This window comes from Panthera uncia, assembly GCF_023721935.1.
Source record: "Panthera uncia isolate 11264 chromosome B3 unlocalized genomic scaffold, Puncia_PCG_1.0 HiC_scaffold_1, whole genome shotgun sequence".
In the NCBI taxonomy this organism is placed as follows: Eukaryota; Metazoa; Chordata; class Mammalia; order Carnivora; family Felidae; genus Panthera; species Panthera uncia.
The window spans coordinates 97,382,489-97,408,692 of NW_026057582.1; the positions used below are offsets into that span (position 1 = coordinate 97,382,489).

General features: G+C 35.1%; 1 protein-coding gene and 1 long non-coding RNA gene across 4 annotated transcripts in view; one reads left to right on the plus strand and one right to left on the minus strand.

Annotated features, from left to right (window-relative positions):
• Window positions 1-22,562, minus strand: part of LOC125910032 (uncharacterized) — a 32,955-nt gene extending 10,393 nt beyond the window's left edge. Inside the window, exon 1 of the long non-coding RNA XR_007453828.1 lies at window positions 22,351-22,562. This is a non-coding gene — a long non-coding RNA (uncharacterized LOC125910032). The remainder of the gene's footprint in view (window positions 1-22,350) is intronic.
• The window catches only part of TCF12 (transcription factor 12), a 374,877-nt gene that overhangs the window by 134,804 nt on the left and 213,869 nt on the right, over window positions 1-26,204 (plus strand). For all 3 annotated transcript variants that reach the window (XM_049613680.1, XM_049613681.1, XM_049613682.1), the window contains one exon: window positions 21,952-22,025. In XM_049613680.1, the coding sequence (XP_049469637.1) occupies window positions 21,952-22,025 (74 nt within the window). Of the gene's footprint in view, window positions 1-21,951; window positions 22,026-26,204 lie in introns of those variants that run through there.

Genomic DNA, 26,204 nt, shown 5'->3' on the forward strand with positions numbered 1-26,204 from the left:
AAGTACCTCTGAACAATTTATAAGGTCATATGTATCCATCTATTCTCTCTTGTTATGAATAATTGAGGAGGTCAAGAATCCAAGTCTAGTTCCTTGCTCTTGGGCAAAAATATATTTAAATTGTGCATTTCATCTTTACAGATTCTTTGGGTTGAAGGTTTTAGGGGTTTTACTGGGAAAATGATGGCTAACTCACCCAAACTCACTCAGAACAAAGTCAGAATGAATGGGGTTCCTGCTTTAGGAAATATTGCCAACTAAAAATATTTTACCAGCATTTTGCTGTTGACCACTTTTTCCATAGGATTTCAAAGACTTAAAGGTATTTTAAATGATACTTTAAAAATATTTTAAATGATACTCAGCAGTACAGTTTATTTTATCATAGATGTTTATAAAATAAAATTGTGAAATTCTAGACCTCCATCTGTATATCAAGGTTACCAAAGAAGTAGGTCTATAAACAGTTGCATTAGGTTAGTCTCATTTCTATTTATATCTTGATTATCATCTTATTTTCAAAAAGACTGAACAAGATAATGATGTCATATACTTAAAACTGTTTTAAAATAATAAATTGAATAATTTAATGGAGATACTTAAGATAATAAATTGTAATGGAGGTAAGTGACCACAAGTTGACTGGGTTATGGAGAACATTGCCTTGAGCAGAAATTGAAGGTCATCTTTTAGGAATGAGAAGTAGTATCTTGCTGCAGTAGCACAAAAGCATTACTAAAGTATTCTTCATTTCCCTCCCTGCTGTGCTTTGTGGATCGTGAAGGCAAACAAATATTTCTGAAAATTTTATAAACAAAACTTTATCCTTAGCTGAAAAAAACCTTCCTCTTGAATACTGGTTGCACGCGCCCACACACACACACACACACACACGTTTTTTGTTTTTGTTTTTGTTTTTAATTTTTTTTAACGTTTTTTTAATTTATTTTTGAGACAGAGAGAGACAGAGCATGAGCAGGGGAGGGGCAGAGAGAGAGGGAGACACAGAATCCGAAGCAGGCTCCAGGCTCTGAGCTGTCAGCACAGAGCCCGACGAGGGGCTCGAACTCAACAGACCGCGAGATCATGACCTGAGCCGAAGTCGGACACTCAACTGACTGAGCCACCCAGGCGCCCCCACACACATTTTTTAAGTAGCCTTCAAGCCCAGCGCAGAGCCCAGTGTGGGGCTTGAACTCACAACCCTGAGATCAAGACCTGAGCTGAAAGCAAAAATCTGTTGCTTAACTAACTGAGACACCCAGGCACCCCAAAACACATGGTTTTAAACATCAATTTTTCTACCTTTGACTTGCATTAAATTTTCAGAAGTAACTATGTATTTACTGTCTCATCTTTTAATTTTAGTTTACTTCCTGAATGTAATTGGATGGATTTACCAACTTAAGGCCACCATTCGTATTCTTTCAGTGAAGTTGTAACCATGGCGAAAGACCAAATCTTCTTTACTGTTTTGTAAAAGGCTTGCATTTGCTGTCATTTATGTAGGTTTTAGTACATCATTTTGGTTTGTACTAACTTAACATTGTTAGTGAACATAATTTGCTACTATTTATTTTACTTATTTGTGTATCCTTTATCCTCTGGAAACCTACAAATTTATAGTTAAATGTGCACAGAACCATATGTACTCATAAGGCGATAAAATTCACTTTTAATCTGATATTGATTTAAAATAATATTTCACTTTTCACATGTAAATAGCCTTCATGCATTAATTCTTCAGAAACCTCTGAAAGAATTAACCATCTGAACAATGTTCTTTTAGGCTCTTTGTATAGTTCTTCGGAGCGTAATTTTAAATATATGATAGCATGATAATGTTTACATTGGTAATGATCAATTATTTTATTTCATATTGCCAGTCCCAAAATTGGGGAAAAAGAGATATTCATTGTGGGAATCAATAATATTTGAAAGGTAATGGAAAGATAGGGCTTGGGTTTGTACTTTTTTTTTAATGAAAAAAGTGTCCAGATGTTTGCCTTCCATTGCTTCAACAAAGACTTAACTGCTACTTTATAGCACATCAGTATATCATCCTTGCCACATGAGTGTGGACTTCTATTTGAACTTCAAATAACATCTTTTTCTTTCCTGGCCTCTAGTATGGGGGTGGCGGGGGGGGGGGGCAATCGCTACGGGGACCCACTACTGTTTCAAATGCTGTAGCTTGACTCATACTATTCCTTGTTTTTAAAATTAAATCTTCTGTCTCTCTTCATTCCAAGTTGTACTTTGTTAGTATTTAAGTCTGGGGTGTTTTGGGGAGAGAGGGGGTTCAGAATAGGAGTATAACATTTTTTAAAGCACATAGTGGGAGGAGGGGGGATAGAATTTACATACAGTGAAATAAATGGATCTTAAATATACATTTCAGTGAACTTGATAAATGTATACACACCTATATAATCAATACTTCAATCAAGATATAAAACATTTCTCTCATGCCATGTTGTGAATGCAGTGGAGTGCTTCCAGGATTGAACATTTATTTTTCAAGTTGCTGGAATGTTGCTGGACAACTCTCACCAGAGTCCCTTTTTTAAGAGTTGCCTTCTCCTGAAGGGGGCCATCTTGACCTTGTCATACCAGTCTTTGGGGGTAGTGTATATCCAATGGCTGCTCAGTGCAATGGTAGGGTAGGAGGAGAGGTATAAAGATCTTGGTCCACTTGCTGCAGTTGGAATAGTTCCTAGGGCCTGTTCAAGTTAAAGAACTCCCCATGTGTTGAGCTAAGACATTTTTTGATGTTGTATCACAATTCAATTTCTTCCTGTACTCACTTATGCTTCCTTCAACTCATCGTAGATGTTGAACATGAGAGCACTTCCCAGTGAACTTCATGAACACAAATATCCATCTAAGAGTCTGTTACCTGGGAAACTTTATGTGCAACACCTCATGTTAAGTGGTTAAGTTCTTGGCCCCTTCCAAACAACCCCTTATCTACCTAAACAACCATCATTCTTGTCTGATCACCTTAGGTTAGTATTGCCAGTTGTAGAACATTATGTAAATGGAATCGTAATAGTATGTTCTCTTTTGTGTCTGGCTCTTTTGCTTAAAAGATTCATCCACGTTGGGTATAGTAGTTCGTTCTTACTGCTGAATAGCAGTGTTCTATTGCATTAATAAACTGTCATATATTTATCCATTTAGGTGTCTGCAAACATTAGGACGGTTTTAAGTGTTTGGCTATTATGAATGAGGCTGCTATGAACAGTCTTGTGTAATTTAGTTTGTGAACATAAACATTTTTATTTCTCCTGGGTAAGTATGAAGGGTAGAATCTCTCAGTTATAATATAGAAATGTTTAACTTTATAAAAAATTGCTAAAGAGTTTTTCAAAGTAATTTCACTATTTTATACTCCCAGCAATAATGTGTGAGAGTTCTAGTTGCTCTGTGATCTCTCCAGCACTTGGAACTTACTCATATGTTATATTTTGTTTTATCATGTTGTTATTTAATTTTTTTGTGCCTTGGTTCTTCTTTCCCTTCTGACTTCTTTTTGATTAATCAGCTGTGTTTTGTGTTCCATTTTAATTTCTTGAATGACTTTTTCGCTGTATTGCTTTGAATTGTTTTAAGGGTTGCTCTAGGGATTAAAGTATACACTCATCACAGTTTACATGTACTTTATATTTATATCAATGTAAAATTGAGAATCTTGAAAAGAATTAGTTCATTTACCCTTTTTTATTCTTTGTTATAAAAATGTTTAAAGCTTTCAAAACAACTTAATAGTTTCTACTTTAACAATCATATGCACTACAGAGAGAATTGAGGAAAAATAGCCGTTTATCCTTATGTAATTGCCATTTCTGTCCTTTCTTGTGGATCCAAGTTTTATCTGATATCATTTTTCTTCAGCATGAAACTTTAGTTAGTATTTCTTTTATTTCAGATCTCTGTGCAATTATTCTCAGATGACTTATTTTCTTCTTAGAATTATAATAATGTCATTTTATTGGCTCTGGCCTCCATTGTTTCTGATGCGTGGCAAGCTTTTATTTATATGATTTTCCCCTTATGTAATTTCTCTTTCTTCCCTCTGGTTGAATTCAAGATTTCTTTCTTTGTGTTTGTATTCAGCATTTTTATGGTATTGGTGACATTTGCTTTGTATTTTTCCTCCTTAGAGATTGCTAAGGTTATTGGATCTGCATGCAGTCAGTGATATTTTTCACTGATTTGGGGAAATTTTGCAATTTTTCCCCCAGATGTATATTCTACGCCATTTTCTCACTTATTTACTTCTCATATTCTAATTACATTCATTTTAGGCCATTTAACATTGTTTAACAGGTAGCTAAGGCTCTATTTTCTTTTTTCTACTTCATATTGAATAATTCTTTATTGATTTCTGTTCATTTTCATTTACAATTTCTTCTTCTGGCTCCAGTCCATTGTTTAGCTTATTCAGTGAATTTTTTTATTCAGATAATATATTTTAAAATTTTAGAATTTCCATTTTCAAATACACTTCCATTTTTTCTGTTGAGTGTCCATCTGATTATTCATTTTGACCATCTTTTTCTTAAAGTCTTTGAATACATAATAGCTGCTTTAAAATCCTTTGCTGCTTATTCTAGCATCTGTGTCATCTTGAGGTATGTGTGTATGTAGTGTTCTTTCTAGGCTATAGGTCATATTTTTATTTCTCTCTGCCTCTGTTAAGTTTTTTATTTTATATTAGAAAATGTACAAGATGTATCATAGAGGTTTTAGTTTCTCTTCTGCAGAGGTTTGTTTTTGCTCTGGTAAGTAGTTACATTATTGGTCAATTATCTTGAGGCTTGGTTTTATGCTTTGTTAAAGCAGGTTTGTAGAAAGCCCAAATTATTTACCAAGCATCCCTAATTAGTTTCCTCTGTGGTACCAGCAGCTGAAATCTATGCTCAGTTATTTTAGCCTTCTAGATGTTGCTTTCAGTCGGGTTTTTTGTATTGTCCCCTATGTTTATTTCATTTAGAGTTCAGCCAAGGATTTGAGGAGAGTTTAAATATAAATTTTTGGAACTTGCCCAACAGCAGCTTTATCCTTTCTGTGTTTCCCCTCCTTACTTTCTAGCCACACTGACATTCCCAAATTCTGTTTTCTGGCTTCCTAAGCTAAGAAGATAGTAGCTTTCTGCTTACTATTCAATCACACCACATGCCATGCTGACTGGAGTGTCTTCATTGGACCAGCCACATAGATTTGGATCTTATTCAGTGAATGTGTTTGTTGTTGTTGTTGTTTTTCCCCACTAATCAGATCCTCTCTAATTTCTGTCTACTTTTGCTCACTCTTCTTGCCTTCAAATAGTTGTTTTTAGGGGTACCTGGGAGGCTCCGTAGGTAAAGCGTCCAACTCTTAGGCTTAGGTATAGGACATGATCTCATAGTTCATGAGTTCCAGCCCTGCATCAGGTTTTGCCCTGCCAGTGCGGGGCCTGCTCGGATTCTCTCTCTGCCCCTTCCCTGTTTGTACTCTCTCAAATAAATGTAAAAAAGTTTAAATAGTTGCTTTAAAAATTTTTGTCCATAGTTTATAATTGTTATTTTCAATTGAATACCTTAGGAAAATGGTCACTAAAACATTTTGTTCTTTAAAAGTTTATTTTTCACCCCGTACATATCCCTTGTACTACTACTTTTTCCCCCCCTTGTACTACTTCTTAGTCAACTACTTGAGAAGCAACCAACCACTGTCTTTATTTTAGCACTGTGATATTGTTTGTTCCGTTTTAGATCAACATATGAATGGAATCTTTTGTATTTGATTTCTTTTACTAAGCATAAAGTTACTGAGATTTATGCATGTTGTTGTATGTACCACTAGTCCATTTCTTTGTGTTCCTGAACAGTATTGCTTTGAATGAGCAAACTACACATCTTTTATTCTTGTTTTAAATTGATGGACATCTGGATTGTTTCCAGTTTTAGCTATTATGAATACTGCCCTTAATATTACTGTAAAGGTTTCTTTGTGACTGCTTTTTCTCACTTTATTTTGCGCAAGTACCTGAGGATAGATTGTTGTATCACAGGGTATATATGTTTTTATCTTTTAAAAAGAAACTGCCAATTTTCTAAACTGTAACATTTTACATGCCCACAGACAATATGTAAGATTGGTGTACAGATTTTATTTTTATGTCAAGATTATATTCTGTTGTTTAATGAAAGTCACTTTTAGTGTATATTTTTAATTGCTGATAAATAATTTTGATAAACACTCCTATATTTTTAAATTAAAAGTACTCTAAGGTAGAGGTTTCAAGAATGGTATGATTTATTTACATAGGCAGTGGCCAACTTTTCTAGCTAGTTTCCCATCTCCCACCCCCATCTAGTTTTAACAGCTCTAAAGGTGGATGCTGTGGTAAATTTTTGATCTAATTATTCATCTTTATAAGTTGTACATCTCTTTTTTTAATTTTTAATTTTAGAGAGTGAGAGCACACACAAGGGAGAAGGGCAGAGAGAGAGAGAGAATCTTAAATTAAGCAGGCTCCACTCTCAGTGCAGAGGCCAAAGTAGGGCTCAATCCTGCGACCCTAGGATCATGACCCAAGCTGAAACCAAGAGTCAGATGCTCAACCAAGTGAGCCATAGATATTCAAAACAAAAATTTTTTTAACATTAATTCATTTTTGAGAGAGCATGAGTGGGTAGATGCAGAGAGAGAGAGAAACACAGAATCTGAAGCAGGCTCCAGGCTCTCAGCCATCAGTATAGAGCCTGTCAGGAGGCTCGAACTCATGAACCGCAAAATCAGCTGAAGTCAGATGCTTAACCAACTGAGCCACCCAGGCGCCCCTTAAATGACTTAAGTTCAATTAATTTTTTATGAATTAGACCCTAATCATGAGAGTTCAAGATTTAGAAATCTGTACATGGCACTAAGTTTTGCTTATGTGGTGCTACACTATGCACGATTGTGAACAGGAAAGTTTTAGTTCATTCCATTAGAGTACTGTGCTAATGTCAGAGGTCTCAGCTGAGTGTCTTCTTAATGTGGTTACTTTTGTGTTTTGGTCATTTAGTCATGTCCTTTATGAAGGCTCCCTTGCAAACATGCTGTTCACCAGTGAGAGTGGAGGGAATTAGTACAAGTAGATAAGTAAAAAGCTATACCTGCTATTAATAAACCTGCCCTTACAGTAATTAGCAGTGTTATTTTTACGTAAGAGCTTTTTTTTTAAGTGACTTTGTTCTACGTATTCAGGACTTTAGATGATCTAGAATAAGAGCTGAATATGGTCTTCACTCAGATTAATTTGAGACCCCTTGTTGGATGGTATTTACTTAAGAACAGTTAAGAACTTGTGTGCTGTGTGACATAGATTTTTAAGTTCTATACTAGTATTGAACGGGACTGAGTAAGAATTAGTGAGGCTGGGCAAGCTGTATAGCAGAGGTGGAATTTAAAGTGAGCATTAAACCAATAAGACTTAATTAAATGTACAGGAGGTAGAAGTGCCAAGAGGAGTAATAAGAGCAGTGAAATGGTCATGAATGATTCAGTGTACAGTGAATCTGCCTCATGGTTACAGTTGAGAGTTTGAAAGGTAAGACACTGAATGACAAGTCTTTGAAGGCAGGGTTTCTGTGTCTTGTGCGTCTCTGTATCACCAGTGCCTAGAATCCTCCCTAGACCATGAGTGTGTATGTCATAGTAAGAAATTAGTAAGTGTTTTGACTCCTAGGGTTGGAGGGAAGGGGCAGTTATAACTGGATTTTCAAAGGCTTTGAGCATAGGAGGGACAAAACCCTGCACAATTGACAGTAAACATTTGTAGAACTGATGAGTAAATACTCCCTTTCAGGTTGAAGAATTTGGGATTTATTCTCTTGGCAGTAGGGCACTGGAACTGTTTAGTTTTTAAATCTGGGGGTAATGTGTTTTAAAAGATTGTTTTAGGAAGGTTATATGGGCAGTGTATAATAAGCTAATGAAACGTTATAAAATAGTGTTTTAGGAAGATTCAGAGAGACTCTTATCAAAAAAAAATCTAAGTAGGATATCATGAAAGCCCAGAATAATATGGAACAAAAAGGCTGCCTCAGGAGACATTCATAAAGAACACTCAGCATAGGGAGAGTGGAGGGAGAAGAGAAGGGAGAATCAAAGATGATACCATTTTACAAGTCTAATTGACCAAAATTATTATAGTTGTACCTGCAGTATTAGAAATACTAATAATTAGGACCCAGAAGCATATGAGGAAGAGATGAAGGGCATACAAAGAGTTTGGTATTAGATATGTGATGGCTTTTAGGTAATGGCAGGAAAACCAAATGAAAGCTTCCAGCAAGAATTTGATGATTTTAGACCCAAAATACAGAACAGAGCTTAATCTTTGGAATGTGGAAATATCATTTGATGGAGACCGTTAAAATCACAAAATTGCATGAGTTGTCCAAGGGTCGAGCATAAAATGAGAAGAACATGGGATGAAGAGCAGATACTTTTAATTTTCATATAAAAGAGGAAGTGATAATATGCAGAAATAGAGGCCCAAAAGTTAATGTTGCCTCGAGAGGCAGCGTGGTTAACAGGACTGGATGCCATAGAGCAGAGGTAGGCAAAATATGGTCCACGGTCTGTCACCTATTTTTGTAAATAAAGTTTTATTGGAATACAACCACTTTTTATTTGTTTACATTTTATATATGGCTGCTTTTGTGCTACATAGTAGGTTTGAATAGTTGGTAAGGAGAGTGTATGGTTCACAAAGCCTCAAATATTTACTCTGTGGTCATTCACAGTAGAGGTTTGCTGACCTCTGATACAGAGCTGAGAAATGAAGACCAGCAGGGGGCCTTTGTTATTTCATTTCAGGATAACCTTTGATGATCTGAAAAAGTTCAGTTTTATCTTAAAAACAAATATTTACTGAGAGCCTTCTCAATGCCTAACATTCAGATTTGGGGCTGGGTCTAGGAAGAGACTAGATACTAGCAAGAAATTCATTAGTGAGTCAGTGAATGAATTGTAAGGAGTGAAGGTGGTCAATGTAAATTTTTGTTTTGTGAGTCTAGAAAGAAATGAGTGGTAATTTAAAGAGCATCTGAGTAAGAGATTTTTAAATAATAGGGAAAACATGAAGGAAAAATTTTTATGGAGTTTTTCTGAGAGGCAGAGTGTGTTTCCATTGCAGGAATTAATGGTCTAAGACTTGAACGCAGGGAGTACACAGGCCTCATTACAGGAAATGAATAGAATTGTTTGTGGAATTAAGTTAAGAATAGTAATTGCTCACACAGCTGTTTTTAAATAGCAAATTGTGTTAGGTAATCAGCAAAAATCCACTAAAATGTACTTGATAGTTATGCAGAAGCTGTTTTATTGGTACTGGCTTATGATCCTAATGGGTACTATAAAAACAAACAAACAAACTAAAAACCTATGTATGCAGTTTTTACATTGGTATGCTACTGTATGTTTTTTGTTTAATGTACAATTGTAATGTTTTCATCTTCCTTTCCCCACCACCAAACCCAAATATAATTGTCTCATTCACAAAGAGTGGTACCGTGAACTTGATGAGTGCACAGAGCAATGAGGTGTGTTCTCATTGAAAGGAGTAGTATCTATTTGATTGCTTCTCTGTCTTCCTCCCTAGACAAAAATGGAAAGTTTCATTGTATGGTTGGATTTAGTGCTACTAATTTAGTTTTTTTCTGTTTTTCTCTGTTTTTTTTGACTGTACTTTTGTTCTTTCTTTTGGATATGACTATTTCTCAGGACTCCCTTTTAATTTATTAGTTAGCTTTTTAGTGATGTATCTCCTTGGGCCTTTTTGGTAGCTTCTCTAAGGATGTTAATATATATCATTAACTTCTCACAGTCTATTTAGAGTTAATATTGGTACCAGTTCACATAAGATGCAGAAATCTTGTGACCTCACAAGTCTGTTTAACCCTACCCCTGCCTTCCTTTATGCTGTATTTTTCATGTGTATCTCTTTTATTTTTTAAGTTAATTTATTTTTGAGAGAGAGAGAGCAAGCATGGGCAGGGGGTGGAGAAAGAGAATCCCAAGCAAGTGGGATTCATGCACTGTCAGCATGGAGCCTCTCACAGGGCTTGATCCTACAAACTGTGAGATCATGACCTGAGCTGAAACCAAGAGTTGGTCACTTAACTGACTGAGCCACCAGGTACCTCTCATATTTATTACTTCTAAATACATTCTAAGTCCTATGAGAGATGTTATGCAGGCATACCTCAGAGATACTGTGGGTATAAAGTGAATATTGCAGTAAAGTGAGTCAAATAAATTTTTTGCTTTTCCAGTACAAATAAAAGTTACATTTATACTATAGTCTGTTAAGTGTGCAGTAGCATTATGTCTAAAAAAAAAAACAATGTATACATCTTAATTTAAAAATGCTTTATTGCTAAAAAATGCTAACCGTCATCAGAGCTTTCAGCAAGTTGTAATCTTTTCACTGGTAGAGGTTCTTGCTTCGGTCTTGATGCTGCAGAGCAAACAGCATGGTGGTTGCCGAAGGTTGGGGCAATTTCTTCAAATAAAATGACAGTGAAGTTTGCTGCATCAATTGCCTTTTCCTTTCACAAACAATTTCTTTGTGGCATCTGATGCTGTTTGATAGCATTGTAGCCAAAGCAGAACTTTAAACATTGGAGTCAGTCTTTTCAAACTCTGCTACTACTTTGTCAACTACATTTTTTTTTATTTTCTAAATCCTTTGTTGTCATGTCAACAATCTGCACAGCATCTTCACCAGAAGTAGATTCCATCTCAAGAAATCACTTTCTTTGCTAATGCATAGGAAGCAGCTCCTCATCCGTTAAAATTTTATCATGAAATAACAGCATTTCAGTCCCATCTTCAGGCTCCTCTTCTAATTCTGTTTCTCTTACTATTTCTACATCTGCAGTTACCTCCTCCATTGAAATCTTGAACCCCTCAAAGTCATTCACAAGGGTTAGAATTAACTTCTTCCAAACTCCTGTTCATGTTGATATTTTGACCTCTTCATGTGAATTGTGAATGTTCTCAATGGCATCTAAATGGTGAATCCTTCCCAGAAGTTTTTTAACTGACTTTGCACAGATCCGTCAGAGGAGTTTCTATCTATGACAGCTCTAGCCTTATGAAATGTATTTTCTCAATACTAAGACTTGGAAGTTGAAATTACTCCTTGATCCATGGCTGCAGAACAGAAGCGGTGGCAAGCAGACATGAAAACACTGTTAATCTCATTGTACATCTCCATCAAAGCTCTTGGATGAGGTGCACTGTCAATGAGTGGTAATGTTTTAAAAGGAATCTTTTTTTCTTGTTTGTTTCCTGAGCAGTAGGTCTGAACAGTGGGTTCAAAATATTCAGTAAACCATGTAGTAAACAGATGTGCTATCATCCAGGCTTTGTTGTTTCATTTGTAAAGCACCAGCAGAGTATTTTTAGCATGATTCTTAAGGGTCCCAGGATTTTAATAATGGCAAATGAGCATTGGCTTCAGCTAAAAGTCACCAGTTGTATTAGCCCCTAACAGAAGAGTCAGCCTCTCCTTTGAAGCTTTGAGAAGCTTTGAAGCTAGGCATTGACTTCTCCTCTCCAGCTATGAAAATCCTAGATGTCATCTTTCTCCAACAGAAGGGTGTTTCATCTACATTGAAAATCTGTTGTTTAGTGTAGCCACTTTCCTTAATCTTAGTTAGATATTCTGGATAACTTGCTGGAGCTTCTACTTAAGTATTTGCTGCTTCTCTGTTATGTAATGTGTCTCTTTTTCTTACCACTTTCAGCTTTTTCTCTGTATTTATTTTTAGTTGTCAGAGGTTTGACTGTTAGGTGCCTACATATTTTTTTTTTTTCATATTTATCCTATTTAGGTTCACTGAGTGTCTATAATTGGTAAGTTTATGTCTCTTACCACGTTTGTGGATTTTTTTACCATTATTGCTTTTATATTTTTAAATATTTTTTTAATATTTTTAATATGTTTTTCCTACTCTGTTCTCTTTGTTATATCATTATGCCTCTGTTAGACTTTTTAATGTCTTCCCTTAGGTCTCTAAGGTCCTGTTTATTTTTATTTTAGTAGTTTTTCTCTTTTTATCAAATTGAATTATTTCTATTGAGTGGTCATCAAATTTACTCTCTTTCATCTGTCATCACTGTTCTTCCCTTAAGCCCATCCAGGAAATTTGTTTTTTGTTTTTTGTTTTCTTTTGTGCGTGGGTTATTTATTTATTTATTTATTTATTTTCTTAATTATATTTTTTTAACGTTTATTTATTTTTGAGACAGAGAGAGACAGAGCATGAAGCGGGGAGGGTCAGAGAGAGGGAGACAGAATCTGAAACAGGCTCCAGTCTCTGAGCTGTCAGCACAGAGCCCGACGTGGGGCTCGAACTCACGGACTGCGAGATCATGACCTGAGCCGAAGTCGGCCACTTAACCGACTGAGCCACCCAGGCGCCCCCTTAATTATTTTTTTTAATATATGAAATTTATTGTCAAATTGGTTTCCATACAACACCCAGTGCTCAGCCCAAAAGATGCCCTCTTCAATACCCATCACCTACACTCCTCTCCCTCCCACCCCCCATCAACCCTCAGTTTGTTCTCAGTTTTTAAGAGTCTCTTATGCTTTGGCTGTCTCCCAAAATGTTCACATTTGAAAGAAGAGGTATCTTCAAAAGTTATAACAACAATAAACATGAACAAGCAATTTTTGAGCCCCAATCCTGAGAGCTGATACCTAAAGAACTTTCAAAACAATGTCTGTCTATCTGTCTGTCTATCTACCTATCTATCTATTCATTTATCAGGAAATTTGTTTTTTGTAAGATTTTTGATATTTTAATTTTTATTTCTAAGGTTTATGTGTGCTTTTTTTTTTTTGTTTTCTTTTCCCTGTGAAATTTTCCATTTTTTCCTTCATTACGAACGTAGGTCCTTTATCTCATTAAGCACACTTATAATATCTGCTTTCATATCCTTATTTGAAAATCTCATTCTCTAGGCCATCTTGAGGTTGTTCTTTTGATTATCTTTTCCTTTGAGATTGGATCACATTTCATTATCAAGGAATTTGGGATTCTATTATGGGTATTAAGAATGTATTTGTGGAAATTTTGTTTTCTTTCATGTTCCTCCAAAGAGTTTTGATTTCTTTGTTTAAGTGAGCCATTAATTGGATTAGACTTAAAGTGAAAACTCTCTGTTGCCTGAGTTTGGCATCTGCTCAAGTCTTGATTTGATTGTTTTAGTCTCAGCTGCAGACTGCGTTGGGCCTCCCCTGTGAATGTGCTGCAGGACTCAGCCAAGACTTGGGTAGAAATATACCAAAAATTTGGGACTCTTCTTTTTTGCATCTCTCCTCTTGGGAATTCTGTCATTACTTTGTGATGACTGTTGCTTTCCAGGCTCTGTACCATTCTTCTAGCTAGAAATATTTTTTTTAATGTTTATTTGAGAGCTAGGTGAAGAGAGAGTGAGGGAGGAAGGGCAGAGAGAGTGGAGAGAGAGAGGATCCCAAGCAGGCTACGTGCCCAGGACAGAGCCCAAAACAGGCTTGATCTCACAACTGTGAGACTATGACCTGAGCCGAAATCAAGAGTAGGATGCTCATCTGACTGGGCCACCTAGGTGCCCCTAAAAGATGTTTTTTATTGGAACTTTAGTTCTTGCGTGCTGTGGCTACTGCTTATGTGTAGGATAAAGCTTTAAGAATGGGAAATTCACTTGTTCTGATCCCGAAAATCTGTTAAAGAAAGATAGTTATTCATTCTGGTCTTTTCTTCCAAGTTTATGTTCTCATCCAAAATCAGCCTGATATTGTTCACTTTCTAGAGCTTGTAAGTAGTTGTTTTATATTTGTATTTCCCCCCAGAATTTATAGAAGCCTGTCTATCAGAGCTTACTGCATTGTACTGGAAGCTGAGCTTACTAGGTCACTTTTGAGGTTTCTGCAACACATTTTGTCATCTGCTTTTAAAAATAATACTTTGTTTAAAAAGTAATTATTATTTTTTGAGTTTCTAGGCATAATTTTTCTATTTTGGGCCTCTTGTTTTTAACCCATCCTTAGTTATTGAATTATTATGACAGACAGTTATATGAATGCCCTAATTTTATATGTTCTGAATCATTCAGTAAACATTTGAATGCAGAATACCACACTTCTGCTAGGTACCAGAAAAACATAGAGATGAACAAGAGATGCTCCCTATTATAAAGTTTTATTGGTAGAATGTAAATGAAAACAACCATCAGTGTTTAAGACAGAATAAGTACAAATTAACTTCTAAAGAAGTGTGATTAATTTAGGCTTAGTTGCTGGAGAACACTTCTCAGGAGGGGACATTTGATCTTAGGATGAATCAGAATTAGAAATTTAATAGGTTAAGGGTTAGATGAAGGTGGATATTCTAGGGCTAGGGAACAATAGGGGTAGAAGATGAATTTGACATGTTTGGGGAGTGATTAATGTCCTGATGAGGTTGGGGGACCTTGAGTTTTTGAAGGGATATAGTAAGTACTGAAGCTGAAAAGGCAGATTGAGGCCACCTTGAAGAATGCCACCCTCAGGTGTGTGAATGTTAAACCTGAAGCAGCAGAGAGAGGATCACATTTGTGTAGTGAATGGATATGACCCAACTTGTGTTTATGGCAAGTTAAGTGTGCTGGCAGTGTTAACTGTGGATTGAAATGGGAACATAATAGAAGAACAAGCAATACACAGTACGTGAACCCCAGGGTATTGTGTATGTAAAAAGAACAAATGTGATAGTTGGAAAATTGATGAGGTAGAAATTAATATGAAGAGTGACTAGTTAAGGAAATAGGAAAGAAGAATGTTACCAAGTTAAAGAGAATCATTACATTTCTAACTACATTTGTAAATATCCCAACATCATGCTGAATATATGAATCTTTTTGGAACATGTTTTATTTAAAATTCCTTTTATAGCAATGTGTTATAGGCTGTACTGTAATGAATACAAAGTGATTTTTCTTAGGACATGTGATGAGGTTATTTCACAGTTGTGATATTTAAGGTCTGTAGTTTGTTTAGCTACCAAGCCTAGTGAGGATTTAATTTTTTTAAAAGTTGTTAGTAATTTTTGCTCTTTGGGAGTAGTCATCTGGTTTATAGAGTCATTTGCAATCTAACTACTTCTCACAGAGTTTTAAAAAAAGTATAGTTATTTAGAAGACTGGTTTTGATTACTGTCTAAAAGGAATGATAAGCTAACAAATAGGGAACCTGGTATAGCCTCACTTTTATTAAACTGATTTTATTATTTCCACTCTATACATTCATTCTTCCATAAATATTTATTAATACCTACTTGTGTCAGGCATGTTCTAGTTACCAAATGGTTAAAGCTGAACAAAACAAACTACATCCTTATTTTGATGGATTTTTCAATCTGTTGGAAAAAGACAGTAAACCTCTGCCTATAAGATGACATTTGAACAGAGACCTGAAGGAAATTAAGAGATATTCAGATATCTGGGTGGGAGCATTTTATGAAGAGGAAAGGGCAAATGGAAAGATCCCAATATGGCCCCTTGCTTTTGCTCAAACACACCAAGCAAAAGCAGGGGCCATGTTGTTGAAACAGATTGATCCAAGAGAAGGAAGACTATGGTAGATTTTGAGCATAGGAGTGACATGATTTGTTTCTAATGGGTCATTCTAGTTGCTGTGTAAAGAATAGACTGTAGAAGGAAAAGAAGAATAGGGACCCTTTAGGAGACTCTTACGGTAATATATGTCAGAGATGGTTGATGGCTTGAACTGAAATGATCATGTTAAATATAGTGAGTTACAGACTTTGGAAATGTGTAATGTCAATCTAATGGGATTGTACTATTGAGAGACCTTTTGCTGAGAGTCCTCCAGAGTCTGAGAGAGACAATCAAGGCTGTTTTTAAGAGTTGACTGCCTAAGTGCCTCTATGGAGGAAAACAACTGACAATGCTGTTTAGATATAGGGCTTTGGTATTTGTATTGGAGAAGAGGAGTACAGGTTTCCCCCACTCTCCAAAAGTTCACTTTATGCCACTTTGCTTTTACCAAAGACCTGTTTTTGGTACCTGTTTGTACCTGTTTTTGGTAATTGAAAGAAATTGGAAGAGGATATTTGCTTTTACAAATGGTAATTGCTTGTTTACTTTTTGCCATTTCAACTTACAAAAGTCTTTTTGTAGGACATTTTATAAGAATGTTCTACTTTCAGATAGCAAGAGAAACAAAATACCAGGTCACCAGATAGCTCCCAAGGTAGTACAACATACCTGCTTGCCCTCTGGAATTTCGTTTCAATCTCTGGCCATCAGGCTGTATCTATTGTTTGTAAATAGGTAGACTTGCCATTTTCTTTGGATCCTCTACTCTGTTTAAATTACTGGAATGTCCTGCTGAATTGTATCTTTACAGGGTATTTATTTAGAATGATGTGGTTAATAACATAGCAAAATAACTGTGTTTGAACGTTATTTTCAAAATCATTCATTTTCTTGGAATTAGTCATGTATTTACTACCTTACTGTAGTGTATTTTGGCACTAGAATATCCCTACTTGTAAATCTTTGTTCTTAATAATACCAAATGGAAATTGTGATTGAACTTTAAAAGGTGACCTGTGATTCCTTTTGCTCTTCTTACTGTTTTTATTTTCTTACCTACTTTTAAAAAGAATTAAATTGTTTCTTTTGACTGCTCTAGGTACAGAACCCTAATATTTCATAACTTTAACAAACCTCTATAATCATTGTTACATACTTCATATGAGGCACTGTGTCTTAAATTCTCTTAAATACACTTACAATTTTAATATTATCATAGCTTTTCCATTTTGTTTTTGTTGATGTTTAGTATAACAGCAAAGGTGTGCTATTATATTCTAATTGATCCTATTTCACAATGAATTTCGAGAAAAACACATTGGTAGATTTATTTCATGAGAATCTAAAATCATACAGTAGAAATGGTGATGAGTTTTACTTGTGTTTTGTTTTACAATTGATGGCAACCTTGGAGTGTTATCTAAACAAGTGTCATTACTCCACAAATAAAATTGAGTGAAACTATTGAAGAGATACATTCATAGCTTTGGTTATTTGACATAGTCCTCTCCAATCAGATTTCTTTCATCAAATCATTTATTGAATCACCTTATAGCAGATGGCAATCCTGCAATCTATATTATCTTTCCCTTATTTATAACAGGGTTGGGATTTGATATTTTTGAAGTACATTTTACTTGCTAAGATAAGAAAACTTGATTTCACTGCTCCTAGAGCAGTGTGTGTGTGTGTGTGTGTGTGTGTGTGTGTGTGTGTGTGTGAGAGAGAGAGAGAGAGAGAGAGAGAGAGAGAGAGAGAAAGATACAGTCTCCTGTGCTCTTCCTTCCAACTTTATATATGGCCCTTTTTCATAAGGATAGATACTAAGCAAGTGGCTGTAGTGGTTTTTTTTTTCCTTACCAGCTTTACTGCAGAGATACCCTTACTCATCTTCACTCCATTCTTAGTATTGTCCCCCTTCTTCTTTTTATTCCTTCTCTCCTCAGTAGACTCTCTACCTACTACTAGAAATATTTTCCCAATTCTAGACCTGTGTGTCACTTTACCCTAGTCTTAGTCTCAGGCAGCAGGTTATTGGTAATAGTGGCAAGTAGGAAAATATGGAACTGCTCAGCAGCTTTTTTCCTCATTCACCCCTTTTACCTCCAGGCAGGGAGGTCTTCGCTGAGCCTCACCAAACCATGAGTATGCTTTATGTACACAAACTCTGTACTGTTTTGGACCCATATGGTGGAGGGCGTGGGGAGCGGAATAGATGTTGAGGGTGTAGAAAAATCATTCCCCCTCCCAATCTGTTTTCAATTTTTCCCTGGTGGTTAAAAACCTAGAGAAATCTATAAGACTCTGTGCTAGGAGAATGAAAGAAGAGATAAGATGAAGTTGTAAGCATAGTTTATGGTTAACTTGAGAGAGCACTTTTGGTCAAAAACTAAAGATGGTAGCAGGAGAGAGGAAGCAGGTGTAGACCAATATCTGAGTTCTTCATAGAAAAGAGTAATGTCATATGTTAAACTTTACCAAGAAGTTTACTTGCTCCTTGAAGAATTTTGCTCTCTGACATCTCAAAAACTCATTTTTTTTTTACCTCTAATTCCTTCTCCAGGGTCCTAGCCTCTTAAAAAATTGCCTGTGTATGTAGTGACTTATGATTTGTTTTTAGTTACTTTTCCTATTAAATGAGAAAGTAGCAAATTGTTTCACTGAATTTACAAGCCATTATTTTTTGGTACAAGCTTAAAAAATGTAATGTTCTTTACTGGAAGATATTAAAAAATAATATGTATACCTTTTAAAATGTGACCTATGGAATCAAAATATATATTGGACTTTAATTGGTTCCATATAAAAAAGCAGGGACTTAAGAGAATCTGTATATAAAGATTAAAAAAGAAAAGAGTCCTTTAGTCTCTATATTAAAATATTGATTAACCCTTTTAATCTTGTTGAATAGAAATAGAATAGTTTATTAGAAAGTTAAGCAAGACTCCCAAGAGTTTCTGCTACTTAGTGATTGTTAAACTTTCTCTTATATCCACCATTTTAATCTATCAATCAAGGAACTAGCTTCTCTAAAATTGTTAAATTGGGATGCATAGACTAGAAATGGGAAGGAAAGAAAATATATGGCAATGGTGGTTCAGACATATCTTAATAGAAACATTTTTCTCCCAATCACTGTATTGCAACTATACTTTATTTTCTTGTTGATAAATTTGATTTTGATCAATTTGTATAAATTTTGATCAGTTTGTACAGTTTTATATTATGTTTATTTTCTGTGTGTAATTTCTTTTTCTCTGCTTACCTTGGTCTTATGTCTGAGGCTTTGGAAAATTTATTATTCCTGTCATATGTCTGTTTGTACAGCCATTGTCTTCAGCAGAAAGGAGTCATTGATGCTGAAAGATGACTCTTGCCTTTGTCAGTGCCAGCCACGACCTTCTACTCAGAGTCTGGTTATGTTAACAATAAAACTAAAGAGCTCTGAGTTTAAAACCTAGCCAGATCCTTGTTATTCTATAGCATCCTTTGAGCCCCCTGCCATGTCCACTGTCCTTGGTATGTCATACTGTTTAGCTGTTGGCTTACTTAATTACCATCTCATTTAATTAATCTTTACTCTTCTTTTATGCTGTGGAAGTAGTGTCACTTGATGCAAATTGAGTATGTGTTTTCACATAATTTTATATCTTTAAAAAATTTTGTCTGAGATGTTTTCTGTAATAGGCATTCACCTTTTTGCATTCTCTTTTACAGAGATATGTAAATAACACATAGGCCTCATATTTATTACTCATTTGATGTAAGATGATTCAGAGTCATAAAAAGAATAAACTATAGTCTGATCATTTTCATTAAGATAGGGTCATCAAAATAAGTTTCTATTCTATGCTCTTAACTATCACTGTAAGTATGATTCCCCTCTTCTTCTCAACCCCACCATTCTACTTTTTGTCTCCATGAATTTACACCTGATGTAAATGGAATTGTACAGTATTTGTCCTTTTTGTGACTAGTTTATTTCACTTAACATATGTCCTCAGGTTCATCCATTTTGTAGCATGTGTAGGAGTTCCCTCCATCTTTAAGGCTGAATAATATTCCATTGTATGTATAGGTCACATTTTGTTTATCCCTTCATCTGTCAGTGGATACTTGAGTTGCTTCCACCTTCTGGCAATTGTAAATAATGGAATAGAATATGGGTGTACAAATATTTGAGACTCTGCTTTCAATAGCCAATTTGACTTTGTATTTCACTTTGGCTGTATAGTATAAAAAAATGTTAAAAAGACATAGTTGCAAATGAAAAGTATGATTTAAAAAAAAACTTTTCATAAAATTATTAGCAATTTCATAAGTAGTATTTTATTTTGTGTGTTAATAATAGCTTTTGTCTTGGATTGGGCCTCATAGGAATTCTGGCTTCTGTTCTGCAGTGTTGATTACAAAGAAAATGCTTGGAATATAGCCTACAGATAACTGGTGATACTGGAGAGATGGTAACGAAGTGTGTTTTTACATGCTATTACCCCAACTTGTAGAATCTTTTTTAAATCTAGAGTTTTAGTAAGAATTATCCAAGCATGAACAAAACACTGTGTATTTTTATTCGTGATCTCTGTGTTTTCAAGGTATCTGGTTCTCTTGAAATTATGCCTTGAGTGTTTTCTGTAGTAGGTATCCATCTTTTCTCTATAGTGTTTTTAAAAACTTTTAAAATTATAGGGGCGCCTGGGTGGCGCAGTCAGTTAAGCGTCCGACTTCAGCCAGGTCACGATCTCGCGGTCCGTGAGTTCCAGCCCCGCGTCAGGCTCTGGGCTGATGGCTTGGAGCCTGGAGCCTGTTTCCGATTCTGTGTCTCCCTCTCTCTCTGCCCCTCCCCCATTCATGCTCTGTCTCTCTCTGTCCCAAAAATAAATAAAAAACGTTGAAAAAAAATTAAAAAAAAAAAAACTTTTAAAATTATACATCAGTCACTTAATACAGGAAGTACAGATTCATAAAAAGAATAAATTAGGGTCCTACCAGCTGAATTAGTAATTAGTATACTCTGCTTCAGAAACTCACTCCTCCTTGCCTGCTTTTGTCACCTATGGACAATTGGCAGTTCTGTCCCTTCAGCTGGCAATTCTGTCCATGTGAAGTGGCTTGGGAATCCTGGCTGGTTACTGGAAAATTTGTGGTATTTAACTTATTACAGATCACGTTCTCCTCTAAATCACAGAGGATTTTGAAAAAAATTGTTTTTAAGAAAAAGTTCTAAACTTAGCAGAATGTTGTCTTTGTAGCATCAGGAGTTTTCTCATGCAAGAATGTAAAAAAGGCAACTATTTGTGTTTATTTCATCATAGAAAACTTGGCAAGGGTTGGAAAAGCATAAGCTGTTAGGAGTCAAGGATAAAAAAGACTGGTCCTCAGAACAGAAAAGGGAGAGATATCTGGATTGAGAGGTCTCCCGCTCTTTCAGCTTTTTCTAGGGATTGATTGGAAGGTAAAATAATGGAACCAGAGCTTCAGAAGGCACATTAAGGAGCACAATGAACTGATTTTTTGTTAATGGTTACTTATCTTTTTTCACTTTGAGTTTTCCTTTGCAATTTTTATAAGTGTAGACCTACTCATTTAGAATCAGATTTTAGGGGCACCTGGGTGGCTCAGTCCATTAAGCGTCCCACTTTTGGCTCAGGTCGTGATCTCAAGAGTTCAAGCACCACATAAGGTTGACTGCTGTCAGCACAGAGCCCACCTCAGATCCTCTCTGCCCCTCCCCTGCACACATGCACATGTGCTGTCTCTGTCTCTTTCCAAAATAAGCATGAGTTGTCACATTTTTTATTAGTTTCGATATAACTAATATAGATATGATATGATTTGGTATAGTTTGATTTAGTTTGATATATTCAGTTAAGAATATCTCATTAGTGCTATGTTAGAAACCAGTTTTATTAACTTGAACAGTTCAACTTGCTTGATTTTTTTAAGACTTATCCATAAGAACTAAATTCTCCATACTTTCATGTAGGCAGGACTAAACTATAGAGTTTCATTTACTCTTAGAAGTAGCAGTGGGTACGGACAGAAATGGGAAATCTAGATTATGCCCTATTTTAAAGTCTCCAGAGACACATTTTGGTTCTGAAATTCTCCATTGTATATTGGGCACTGTACGGAGCAGTGACAAAGACCCTCAAGGTAACTTATGCTCTTCAGGTTTCTGAGACAAGAATTGATACACAGCTAGTTCCATGCAAATGCAAATACTACTTGCTGAATTTTATTCTCTGCTATACTGTATTTTAAAAAAATCCATCATACTATCCTTCTGGATTTAAATCTTTCACTTTCTTCTCTTCTTAGGTATGGATGAACGAGGAGGTACGACATCTTGGGGAACAAGTGGTCAACCAAGCCCCTCTTATGACTCATCTAGAGTAAGTTTGTTCATCACCCTTGATTAAAACTATGAAGTACTTTGGCAGAATAAATAAGTTTTTTTGTATATGAACTCTGTTAAGAGAAATGAAGATTACGTATTTACATGGGAGTATCATAGAATACACAGTACCTTCATGGTAGACTTATTTTTTTCCATTTATTGTCATATTTGGGGAGTTTATTTTATCTCTTACAATGAAGGAAATATTTCTACACCTGGATTACCTATAATACTCTTTACTAGAGTTGGAAGAGTTTAGAATGCCTAACTATTCTCCATACATAAATTTTTCTTTGTGTATTGTTTTCTTCATGTATTACCTTTGAGAGATGGCACTGACTTTCAGAGTATCAGTTTCCAGTCTTCCCTCTCCCATTCTTGTTCCAGTAGTCATCAGCTGTTTATATCTGGGACTCTATAGCTCTGTCTCCTGGAAGCATATCAAAACACACATAACAGATGACATTTCTCGGTTGGCAGTTAAGAGAAAATAGGACCAAGCTAACATTCTACACATAGTGAGGTCATAAGATTAGAGCCTCTTTTTAGCAGTAAACAAAAAAATCCCCCAAAACTTTAAAATAATGAGACTGAAAGATTAAAAATTAGACCAAAGAGCTGGCAGTAAAATTAAATTCTGTGTTTCCAGACTCTGCAGTAAATTGCTGAGGTTAAGAGCTACCTTTTCCAAAATGTCATAGTTTGAATAAATAATGAACTATTTACTTCTCTTAGAATTAACCATTAGAAGATAGACAAGCATAAAATTTATGGATATTTAACCCTAGAAGCATATTGGCATAAGTGGAAGGAAACAGTATTTGATTGGAGTCCATAATCTCCATATGGGTTATGTCATTTTGCATTAAAAAATGCTGAATTAGGGGTGCCTGGGTAGCTCAGTCAGCTAAGCATCGGATTTCAGCTCAGGTCATGATCTCTTGGTCCATGGGTTTGAGCCCTGTGTCAGGCTCTGTGCTGACAGCTCAGAGTCTGGAGCCTGCCTCGGAATCTGTTTCCCTCTCTGCCCCTCCCTTGCTCATGCTGTGTCTCTCTCTGTCTCTCAAAAATACATAAACATTAACAAAATTTTTTTTTAATGTTGAGTTAAAATATGTGGTTTGCTATTATATTTGGCTGTAGCCTATGTTTAATTTATTTTAAATACTTTGGGAAAAAATAGGATAGTCATGGAGAATTATGAATAATTATTAAAGAGACAATTAAACATGGTTTTAGTGTTTCCCTTTTGGAATCTGTGATGAGAAAGCTGGGTTGTAGTGTAAAGAGTACTGTTGTGGGTATCACAAGACTTGGATTTACTATCCTCTCTCCTGTGTAATCCTTGGGCACCTTATTTTAACCTTGGGGCTAGTTAAACTGATTGTCCAAATATTCTTCTACCTTTAGAAGTTTTTGATTCTTTAAATACCATTGTGAGTAGGAAAGGTAGGTTTCCTGTTTAGATTGTGAAGTATGGATTTTATATAGTGGAGAACAAAATACTATTTATTGGATTATTTTCTTTCAAAGGCTTGAGTTACTGTGTGATAACTTATTTCTTAAAATGTATTAAATGGTGCCTTTGTACCTTATGTGTACTTTCCTTTTAGACTTTCAATTTTGTTGTACTTGAGTACTAAATAAGATTCTAGGAGAAGAGAACATAATAGTACATCCAAAGTTTTACGTATTTCATGATCGTGAAATTAAGTTTGCCTCTAGAGATGGACTTCAAAGTTACTCTTACTTTTCTTTTTGCTATTTGCTACACTATGTTGAATGTATATTGTGTGCATTGCAAAGTTAAATTGATTTTATAGTAAATTAGTTTTCTGTTTAAAAACCCAAGATTAATATTTAAATATTCCCAATCTACCATGCAACCATATATATATATATAGTATAAATAGATATATATGCTATATAGATAGCATATATCTATCTATATATACTATATATATAAGTGTGTATATATATATATACCCTTTATTTTGTTCTCATTGAAATCCATTCTTCCACTAACTTTGCTTCTTCTATCCTGGTCATGATTTTGAACCTAAAATGGTTTATCTAGTTAAGTTATGTTTTATTTATAATTTTGAACAATTTAATTCTCTCCTGAAATCTTTTCACCAAGGAAAGACATTTATGGTTATCTTAGAAGCTGTCTTCAATACACTTTTAATAGGAAGTTTATGAACTTTTTGGGTTTTATCATTAAACCCCATCTACCAAGTTGACTATTTTTTTCATAATCATAAATATAGATATAATTTTGTTAATAAGAGTCTCAGTTTACCAAAATACTTTATTCCACTGAGTATCATAGTCTGTTGAGTTTTTTTAAATTCAGAAGTAAATACTGATATTGGCTAAAAACCAATTTTGATACTTTGTAAAATCATTAACAAGTCAATTTAAACTTTAATGAAATTTGCAAGTATTTTGTAGAAATTCTGCTAGTGAAATGTATTTAGACTTTGCCATATTGTATAAATAATACATTTCCATCACAGCAGGTTGTATCATTTAAAAAATAATTTGATTTTACAATACTGATAGGAAAAAAATTTATTTTACTTTTTGTAAAGCTTGAAACATAGTAGGCTACAATAAAAAGTATGTAAAAACTGCAGAATGAGTGGTTTGGTGGAGTCATAAAGCATATGCTTATAGTTTAGTTGGATTGAGCTGAGTTCTCCATCCTCCATGCCTCCACTAAAACTATAAGGGAGAAATAATCATGTTTTGCATTACTGTAAAAACATATTTGGTACATGAACTCTGTTAATAATTCTCTACTCATGTATCATAACTATGCATTTTACTGTACAAGATTGGCTACACAAAATCACATAGGTTGAACTTAGTATCTATTTAATACCTTTTTAAGGGGAATATTTGCTTTGTACACTTTTTGCCTTATAGGTACTTACTTTAAATCTAACGAAGATGGCATTTTGCTCTAGTAACCTTGATGCCTAAGTGAGCTCTACCAGAGTTGTATGGTTAAGAGGCCACAAACTTCTCAAAAGTGTACTTAGTCTTATACATGTTCTTTCTGAAGTAGGAAAAGCCAGCAGAGCTCCTGTCTGCCCATTTTTCCCAAACCCACAAGAAAAGTAGCTTCACAGTATATAGGTGATTTACCAAGTTTATGGTTATCAGAACCTGCCGTAGCACATCATTCAATAGAGTATTTTTATTAGGTAGAGACAAAAATAAATGCATGTACCTATTAGTGGTTATAGAAGAAATGGTAGACATGGTCAGTATTCTTAGGAAATGTGGAGATGACACATGTCTGAGACACTCATAGGGAAGTAAGAGCATTTGTGGCATGTACTTCAAACCTCTTCACTTTTGTTAGTCCTGGTTTCTGCGTTGTTGACCTACTGCTCACCTCTGCAGAACATAACACACAACTGAACAGATAAAAGCATCATCATGATGTGAATAACACTTTCATTTTTAGAAATATGTGAAAAGTGGTGATAGAGGTTAAGGCACCAGAGATTGAAAGGAGTGATTAAGATCTCAAATAGTTTAGATCTGGGCAAGAGGTATAGTTAATGAGTTTTTTCCCCGCCCTCCCTTAGTTTTTATCCTTTCCTACAAACAAATGTTATCTGTATTTGACATTGCAGCAGGGATAAAAGCCAGAGAATACCATGATTTTTGTTATTTACCACCATGTTAATGATTTATTCTAGTTTTAGATTCCCCCCCCCCCCCCCTTTAGAAGGCAGTGGTCAAGAACACAGACCCTGGAGCCAGAGTACCTGGATATGAATTCCAGCTCTGCCACTTACTACCTGTATGATTCTGGACAACTTACTTAAATTCGCTTTACCTCAGTTTACTCGTTGGTGAATTGGGGATAATTACTTTATAAGGCTGTCATAAGGATTAAATGTATGTAAAACTATGGTTAAATTAGATAAATCTATATAAAGTGGTTAGATCAGTGTCTGGTACATAGTGACTGCTATGTAAGTGTTGAGTTTAATACTATGTATATCAGAATTTATTAACTAGATCTATATGTAATAATTTGAATGAATACATTTGCAGATGTGCTGCATTCTAAGTGTAATGAATAAGAATTACTTGCTGATTCTGTCATGCTTAATATACTTCCTTTAGATTTGTAAAACACATAAAATCAATT